The sequence below is a fragment of the Nicotiana tabacum genome, chromosome 16 (genome assembly GCF_000715075.1).
Source record: "Nicotiana tabacum cultivar K326 chromosome 16, ASM71507v2, whole genome shotgun sequence".
NCBI classification, from domain to species: domain Eukaryota; kingdom Viridiplantae; phylum Streptophyta; class Magnoliopsida; order Solanales; family Solanaceae; genus Nicotiana; species Nicotiana tabacum.
This window is the reverse complement of record NC_134095.1, coordinates 102499587-102509235: the sequence shown is the minus strand read 5'-3', so window position 1 is coordinate 102509235 and position 9649 is coordinate 102499587. Positions and strand designations below refer to the sequence as shown.

At 37.3% G+C, this 9649-nt stretch overlaps 1 protein-coding gene across 1 annotated transcript; it reads left to right on the top strand.

Annotated features, from left to right (window-relative positions):
* Positions 1–284: 284 nt before the first annotated feature.
* On the top strand, positions 285–6059 carry LOC107819478 (protein NSP-INTERACTING KINASE 3). Its single transcript, XM_016645580.2, has 11 exons — positions 285–1108; positions 1296–1428; positions 1523–1594; positions 1723–1866; positions 1967–2038; positions 2142–2201; positions 2480–2577; positions 2718–2864; positions 3836–4177; positions 4773–5164; positions 5384–6059. Exons 1-11 carry the CDS (start codon positions 1006–1008, stop codon positions 5699–5701), a joined length of 1881 nt encoding a protein of 626 aa, XP_016501066.1. The 5' UTR covers positions 285–1005; the 3' UTR covers positions 5702–6059.
* Positions 6060–9649: the final 3590 nt, after the last annotated feature.

Below are 9649 nucleotides of genomic sequence, written 5' to 3'. Positions count from 1 at the left end.
TAAATTCGAATAATATATCAATTTCTCTCTATACTTATCTTTGTTTTACCGTCTTTATTTTATAATAAAAGTAACCGCAAGAGGAAGAATTTTTCATATACAAACTAATCTGGTGCAAGCTAGCAATGTGGGCCATTCCTGCAAAAACTTTAACAGAAGAAAACCATTTAAAAATGTTCAAAAAGTCCAAAAGACAACAAAGACTAAGACAAGCCAAGCACGTGACCTGCCAAAAAGCTTTTTACTACTACTGCAAAAAGTTTCCTTTGCTTTTCCTTTTAGACATCCTCTTGTTCTTTCTGAATTCTCATCAATCCAACGCATCCCTTCAGTCCAATCACTGAATAATAAGCAAATTTCTCAAAACCCAATTTCTTTGTTTGTTTTTTTTGAACATTTTAAACTGATTAATAAAATAAAATTCTTGTTTATTTTTTCTTTCTGTAAAAACTGTCCACATCTGTATGTGTGAGTTTTTGGCATATGTTTTGGCTTCTTTTGTATGTTTGTATCTTTGTGGTATATATTAAGAATGAGAATAATAATAGAGGGAGATGGTGATGATGATCTTGAGTGGATACGGTACAAAGCTTCAACTAAAAGGGAGAAGCTTAATTAGTTCAAACATATTATATTTAACAATATTCCACTGATGGAATTTGTTGGGATCAGTTACCAACCATGAAACTAATCCTTTTTTTCCAATATTATCAGATCTCAACATTACCATATTTTCAGGCTTAATCTTGTTCTTTCTCAAGAAAATTCCATTTTTTCCTTCGTACAATATAGTGCCCATTTGGCTCAAAGCATAATCCCAGCATCTGCATAATTTTGTAAGAAGAGCAACTTTGGCATCTTTGTTTGAAATAGCAGGATTTGAGGTTGAAAAAGAATCTCCTTTTTGGCAAATTGGTGGGGTTTGCTTTAAGGGCTTCTGATTCTAAGTGATTTTTATGTAAAGAATGAATTTTTTAAAATTGTAGAAGTGAGCATTAGTAGAGGATGGAGGGAAAGTGGTGTATGCTGTGGTATGTGGGGTTACTGGTTTTAACATTAATGGAGAGTTCTTATGCTTCTCTTTCCCCTACTGGCATTAATTATGAAGGTAAGTTTCTTTGTCCTGAATTTTCATTCATTATATTCACTTGTTCTGAAATTTCCTTTCTTTATTTGGCTAAGCCTGTTTTATTGCTTCTCTTTAGCTTTTCTAAGTAAAAAATTGTTACCCCTGACGAGTTATAACTTGAAAACTATGATGTAATCCTATGTAATGTGCATAAAATTTAATGCAGTTGTTGCTTTGACGGAAATTAAGAAGGCGTTACATGATCCTTACAATGTTCTGGAGAATTGGGATGTGACTTCTGTGGACCCTTGCAGTTGGAGAATGGTCACTTGTTCCCTTGATGGCTATGTTTCTGCTCTGTAAGTAGTGTGTGTGTGTGTGTGTGTGTGTTCAGTTCATAAGGCCTAATTTTTACTTAGTAAACTGAATGCTGAAACTTTTTTCCTTCATCAGTGGACTACCTAGTCAAAGTCTATCTGGAACATTATCACCTGGAATAGGCAACCTCACTAAATTGCAATCTGTGTAAGTGCTTCACTCTATGCATCTATATATCGCTTCCATCTGTTATCCAATTCTCATATAATGTTCTTTTTTGGGGCATAAGGTTTAGTACGTAACGTTAAGCTGTTTGAATTGGCCTATTCTTGTAGATTGCTGCAAAACAATGCTATTTCTGGTCCTATTCCTGATGTGATTGGGAATTTAGAAAAGCTTCAGACACTTGATCTCTCCAACAACAAATTTGAAGGCGAAATGCCTGCTTCTTTCGGAGACTTGAGGAATTTAAATTATTTGTGAGTTCAGGAAATTTTGCTTGTCTTCACTGTTTACAGACATTCTTATCTCAAACTAAACTTGAACCTTATTGTGTAATTTCACTGTTGAGCAAGACAGGCGATTAAACAACAATAGCCTCACGGGATCCATTCCTCAATCTCTCTCTAACATTGAAGGACTTGCTCTTGTGTATGTTTGTATGCCTCTTTTATCCATTTTGCTTCGAAATTTATTATGCATATTCTTCAATCTTATTCTTATATTGTATTGACTTAGCTGATCTTGCTTGTAGGGATGTTTCTTTTAATAATCTTGGTGGCCCACTGCCTAAAATATCATCAAGAGCGTTCAAGTGAGTCGCTTTTCCTATTGTTTTTTAATACTAATTTGCTGAAGTTGAAGTAGTAATTCTCAATAATATTGAAATTTTCTTGTTCATATGGCTGTAAATTTTAATTTCATTAACAATAATGAAGTAGTTTAGAGTACAACGTGGTTCTTCTGGGTTATTTACTACTTAAAAAGTGCTTAGCATTTTTGTTTTCAAGATACTTTATAGGAAGACGATTGATAGATTAGATTAGTAAATCCTCATCATATTCAATTAAAGTTTCTCTTCATGTCTTTCAGAGTTGTTGGAAATCCTTTAATTTGTGGCCAAAGTTCTGGGAACAATTGTTCTGCAGTCTATCCAGAACCGCTATCATTCCCGCCAGATAGTTTAGGAGGTGTGTATAACATCAATTCTGTCCACCACCCTTTCCTTTCATCTAAGAGTGGGAAAAAATAAAACTTAAGAAAACAAATACAGGAGGTTCAGCTATCTCTGTTTTTGAAAATATTTTGTCTATTTTCTTCACTCCAACAGATAAATCAGGAGCAGGAGGTAAAAGCCATCATGTCGCTGTTGCTTTTGGAGCAAGTTTTGGTGCTGCGTTCTTGGTTATAGTAGTTGTCGCACTGGTTCTATGGTGGAGCTACCGGCACAATAAACAGATCTTCTTTGATGTCAATGGTAAGCAGATTTTCTTTTGCTTTTAATCCCACTAAGATGATTCAAGTTTCTTCTCCTCGTTTGTGTATTTCTAGTTCAATTGGCAACCCGTATAGCTTCTCGGACGTGTAAATTAAGCTCGGTAGATTTGTCATCATTTTGAGTAGTTGGCATCATTTGATTTTCTTTTGAAGCTTGCGTCACAGAGACTGGTGGCTTGTGGCTGAATGGTTATCTTAGTTTCTTAATAAGTTCATATACATACATCTTTGTGTTAATCTAACATTGGGAAGACATACATTGACATGTGGTTGTAAAATTTATTTGCGTAGTATCATGTGGGACCTCAAGTTTGCTATGGATGTTTATCAGCACTTCACATATACCCAGATCGTGAATATATTGAAAGCAAAGAATTCTCTTGCTTAGCAAACTACACTGCCCTCCATCTGAAATATTCTGGCCAACGTTTTCTCAAATTGAGACGTAGTACAATCCTTGTCTTCCGTAGTTACTGCCTATTTAGACCAAAAGATTGGAACTGGTGTTCCTCAATTTTATGTATGTTTTCTCCCTTCCTTGGCTAGTTGCTGTGGGCACATTATAGTCCATGAGTTCCTTCTTCAGATATTAGCGAGTCTTTCCATGTCAACTATTCGCTCAGCATACTATTATCAAAGGTAGGATTAAAAAAAATGCTATGGTCCATTTCTTGAACAAGGTATAGCTTCGCTGCTGTATGTGAACTTAATTCACTGTCCTGACCAACCTTGTCAGGTAAATCAATTGTTCCCCCTGGCCCCCTCCCACTGGGATGACGTTTTCCTTGATCAATCTTAGACTGTGGTTGTTTCTTGCATATTTGTGGACATTTTATGGGAACAAGTCACTACTTATTCTTTCTCAGTCATTTTCCTTGAGCATTTAGTAGTTTTTGTCTGTCTCCAGTTATCCTCTATAACTGTATCTGAGCAATGGTTTCTCCACTGCAGAGCAATATGATCCAGAGGTATGCTTGGGTCACCTGAAAAGATATGCCTTTAAGGAACTGCGAACTGCAACTGATCATTTTAGCTCAAAAAATATTTTGGGGAGCGGAGGATTTGGAGTTGTGTACAAGGGCCGCTTAAATAATGGAACCGTTGTGGCTGTCAAAAGATTGAAGGACTACAATGCTGTCGGTGGTGAAATCCAATTTCAGACAGAGGTCGAGTTGATTAGTTTGGCTGTCCATCGAAATCTTCTCCGTCTTTGGGGTTTTTGCTCGACTGAAAGTGAGCGGCTTCTTGTTTACCCTTATATGCCAAATGGAAGCGTAGCAGCACGATTAAAAGGTCAGCTTCTTGGTCTTACTAGTTTCCCTACTAGCTTCAGATCATTACTCCGACCTCCATGTTTTGTGAAGTTGGACATTCTCATGAATAAACAGTTCCAAGTGTAGTTGCCTTTCACTTTCATTTTTAGGTGCTTGTTAACAACAGTCTGAGTTTTTGTTTCACCATTTCTGGAACTTAAGTTAAAATGACTATCTTAAAGCTGCACAATTCGCTATTACTGAAAGTGAGCTTAACAGCATAAAGTATTCTCTTACAAGAATGAATCTTAGAAGATAAATCAGCTTTGCTGATATTTCAACCATTCATCTCACAAGGTATTTTGAGACATTCAGTTTCTCCACTCTATCTGTGATGCCCCCTATTTGCTGTCATCATTATATTTCACTTCTTCAAATATATGGTAAGCCCTCGTCAGCCACCACAGTGATGTTATTTTTTTTCTTTTGATTGTCCTGAAGTTCGAAGCTGTATCCATTTTTATTTTTGACGGATTTATCAGCTGCTTTTTATTAGCTTACTAAAGTGAACTTGCAGCATTTTGAAGAAACGATCCAAACATTTTCAATTAACCATGCCTTTGTTAAATTTGCAGATCACATCCATGGCAGGCCAGTTTTGCACTGGTCAAGGCGGAAAAACATAGCATTAGGTACAGCAAGAGGGCTGGTATATTTGCATGAGCAGTGTGACCCCAAAATAATCCACCGTGATGTTAAAGCAGCCAACATTCTGTTGGATGAGGAATTTGAGGCAGTTGTCGGAGACTTTGGGTTGGCAAAGCTCTTGGATCACCGGGATTCCCATGTAACGACTGCTGTCAGGGGCACCGTTGGCCACATTGCTCCAGAATATTTGTCTACTGGTCAATCATCAGAGAAAACTGATGTGTTTGGGTTTGGAATCTTACTTCTTGAGCTAATTACAGGTCAGAAAGCTGTGGATTTTGGACGAGGGGCCAACCAGAAAGGTGTTATGCTTGACTGGGTATGTTCACCCTGTCTCTGTTATGTGTGGAAAAACATATTGTATTATTAAAATGGAGAGAAGAAAGGCCTAGATGGATTTTTGAAGAGTAGCTAGCTACTGTAATTCCCACTATCATTTCAATTTTGAATACTAGTTTTGTATACTGAATCTTGCTAACGCTGTGTTAAGCATTCTGTATTGGATTCCCTTGTTAAATTTACGGCTAATGTAATGCAGGTAAAGAAGCTTCATCAAGAGAAAAAGCTGAACCTTATGGTGGATAAAGATTTAAAGAACAGCTTTGACCGGATTGAACTTGAAGAGATGGTTCAAGTTGCACTTCTATGTACTCATTTCAGTCCTTCTCATCGCCCAAAGATGTCCGAGGTATTAAGGATGCTGGAGGGAGATGGATTAGCAGAAAAATGGGAGGCTTCACAAAAAGTCGAAACTCCAAGGTACAGAACTTCTGAAAATACACCAAAAAGATATTCCGACTATATAGAAGAATCATCACTAGTAGTTGAAGCAATGGAGCTTTCAGGACCTAGATGACATCCAATTATCGTTCTTCTTACACGTGATCATTCTTGAGTGTTTAAAGTTGAAGTGGAAAATATTTGGTTGTTGATAGCTGTTGTAAATCTGTAAAAAGAACGGGAAGGTCATGTATAATTCATTACTTTTGATCAACTGCCGAGTTCATAGGTCCTCTTTCCTCAATTTTGAGACAATGTGCCATTTCTGTATGTAACTTAAAGAGTCCATTAGCTTAAAAATCTTTAAATTTACAGAGGATGAGAGCATAAGGTAGCCATCCTCATGTACAGTGGTCTGATTGAAGATTTGTTAATCAATTATATGCTACTCCTATTCAATAATCATTATGGGAATATAACATAATAATTTGGTATGTGTGTCGGGTCGAATAAGTTTTTCCGGTTACAGAAGTTGCATCTGCTGTACTAAGATGTTATGTGTTGGTGCTGTCTAACCCTCCAAGTTGGTGGTCTTTCCTTTTTCTCTCGTCCTGTGATAGATGCTTGATTTAGACTGGTGATCATTTAGAACAAGCCCTCAGAAGCTGGGACCAGCCAGCCACTAAATATTTGTGATGGGCCAGCCTAAATCAAGATAATAATAATAGTTCGACTATATTTTAAGCTACTCCATGTGGTAAAAATTGCACAGGGCGCCCTATTTGGTCGCCCCCATTTAACCTATACCCATTTTTTTAAAACTTCTAACTTGTACCTATTTTTTAAGCAACTTCAACCCCCTTTTTCCTTCTCCTCTTCAAAGTTATATCAGCCTCTTCTTTTTCAAACTTATCCTTCTCCCTTTTCTGCAAAAGTAACTTCAATAATGAGAGAAAGGGAAATCTTTTGCCACCATCAGTTTATTTTCAATACTGTGGATGTTCTTTCTGTTTAGATTAATTACAAGAATAAAAATATATTTCTGTTTTTTGAAAACTAAAGAATGTTCACTCCCCTAGAGAATTGCATGTTCACATTATATCAATGCATCGAAAACTCAATGTAGATGCATATATCAAAGATTGTGTAAATAAAGAGTAGATTATTTTTGTGTGTTGGGTGGTTGTCTACTCTGCCCTTCAACCTCGCACCCCCATCCTTCCCGTTCTTTTATATATCAACAAGGCTTGGTGCTTATTGGTTTTCCTTTTCTTTTTGTTCTTCTCTTCTTTAGCTCTGTTCATCTATTACATGTCGTAGGGAACTCAATACCACAATGCAGTGCAAAAGTTTGTCGATGTGTGCAAGCTGAACGAATGAAATGGCCATGATCCCTGTGAACTGATTAGACACCTCTAGAGCTGAAGCTTACAATCAAAAATTTAAGCTCTAGAGCTGAAGCTTACAAACAAAAACTTCAGCTCTAGAGCTGAAGTTCGATAGTTAAAAAACAAAAATTTTAGCTCTAGAGCTGAAGCTTACAAACAAGAGCTGAAGTTCGATAGTTAAAAAACAAAAATTTCAGCTCTAGAGCTGAAGCTTACAAACAAAAACTTCAGCTCTAGAGCTGAAGTTCGATAGTTAAAAAACAAAAACTTCAGCTTTAGAGCTGAAGCTTACAAACAAGAGCTGAAGTTCGATAGTTAAAAAACAAAAACTTCAGCTCTAGAGCTGAAGCTTACAAACAAAAACTTCAGCTTTAGAGTTGAAGTTCGATAGTTAAAAAACAAAAACTTCAGCTCTAGAGCTGAAGCTTACAAACAAAAACTTCGCCAGTTACAAACAAAAACTTCAGCTCTAGAGCTGAAGTTCGACAGTTACAAAACAAAAACTTCAGCTCTAGAGCTGAACTTCAGGCCCGGCTACTAGAATGCTGAAGTTTTGCGTGATTGTCTTTGCTACTTCAGCCCCGTATACTTAAGTTATGCGAAAAAGCGGGTACGCTTGCAATTGTTTTTGCAAAGCGGGCACAAGTTAAAACGTGACACAAAAGGCGGGTATAGATGCAAGTGCCCCTTTTTTTGGGCCAATTGAATACAAGTTTGTGCCGTTACCGAGGCCCGATGCAGTATTACATAGGCCAGATTTTGTGAGAGAACCCGTAATAGTGCTTAATGGGCACTGGCACTTGAGGAAAAACTATTTAGAAAAGGAATTTTTACATTCCTATACTACTGCTTAAAAAAAGTTACATAAATGAGTAAAACGCAGTACTATACTGCGAATTACTTTAACGAAAATTTACCCGTTAAAGTAAAACGCAGTACTATACTGCGTTTTACTTAACATTTTTTTTGTAATTCGCAGTACTATACTGCGTTTTACTAAGAAAATTTGTAAAACGCAATATAATACTGCGTTTTACACTGAAACATATTATTATACTGCGTTTTACTCTGGTTTTTGGCCCCACCAATAATGAACTGACATAACAATAATTCAATACATAAAACGTAGTATTGTACTGCGTTTTACATAGAAAAATTCTACACCCCAACGTCGGACTTGCCTTATCTAAAGGCGTTTCAATTTTATGAAAATTCATTCAATACTTTACTTCAAACTTACGTTCATACTTCTCTCTTCTTCTTATCAATCATTTTTTTACAATGTCTGAAGTGGCAAAAATAAGGGTTTCACTATATTAGGGGGGTGAGGTTGTGTTGGAGAATAACTCTGTGTGGTATAGCTCACCTTCTCAACGTCATGTTAAATTGCCGCTTACTATGGAGTACAATAAATTGGTATCATTGTTACGTAAAAAAATGAATGAGAGGTGGCGTTCGGTTAACCTTAAAATAACCGGTAGATTTCCGTATTCAGTGACTTCGCAGGGGTTTGCTTATTATTCTAAGTTTAACATCGAGGATGATGAAACTCTTAGAGATTTTTTGCGGATTCCGGATGAATACAGGGAATTTATTGTAATAAAATTATTGAAAATGTACGTCAAGGTGGAAGACGTTCCCAATAATGAGGGCGTGCATAGTAGGGATAACCCCCAGTCATCGGGTGGTTATTCTGGAGCAGTTTTTGCCGGACAGATTGCTGATGAAAGAGCCTGCCTTGATTTAAACTTGTCACCACCGGCGAATGAGCAACCACAAAATAATTTTTCGACTTTATATAATCAACAAGACGACTGGTAAACTTCAATTCCGTGGGTGCTTTAGCGATGTTTATTTTATGTTTTAATTGGATTTGTATTAACACTCATATTTTTCATAGAGGGTACCGTCCGGATATGAATTTTACAAGTTATGACCCCGCCCCTAGTTGGAATATGTGTAGTTCTGGAGTATTGGACCACGGTGGTCCATCCGGGAGTCATCACCAACAAGAAAATATCCTTCATGAAACGTCAAGACAGTACGACTTGTAAGTAAAGTGATATAGCTATATCTAAAGTATTTATCTAGTTGGGTATATTATCATTTTGTTATTTTTGTGCAGTGAAAACGAGATTCTTGAAGCTCCTGACCTCACTCAGTTGCCCATAGACAACGTATTTACTCGTGATTTGGTAGATGCGCAGAGTCAGGAAGATGATAGTGATTATGACAACAATGCGGATGAGTTTGGGGATGACACACCCTTCCATGATGAGGGTGATGATGAAGAGGAAGTGAATGTTGAACCTGAGCTGACGAGGGAGCATGTTCCTCCACCTCCCGCTAGACCAAGAGTGCACGAGTCCCACGTGTCATTTCATGAGCAGAATATTCCCTACCTTGATAATTTGCCAAGCATGCCGAACGTGGATGCCCTCACAAGGGATGATGATGAATTTCGGTCAGCGATGTGGGATGAGTCTAGACCAGCTGTTCTGACAAAAGGCATGTATTTCCCTGATAAAGCTCACTTAATTATGGCTGTAAAAATCTACAGTATAAGAAAGTGCTGTGAGATGACGGTAAGTGAGTCAACTACGGAGAAATACAAGGCTGTATGCCGTAGAGACTTTATGGGTTGTCACTGGATATTGCGTGCCACCAAGAAGAAATCAGGTTTGTGGAAAGTGGGT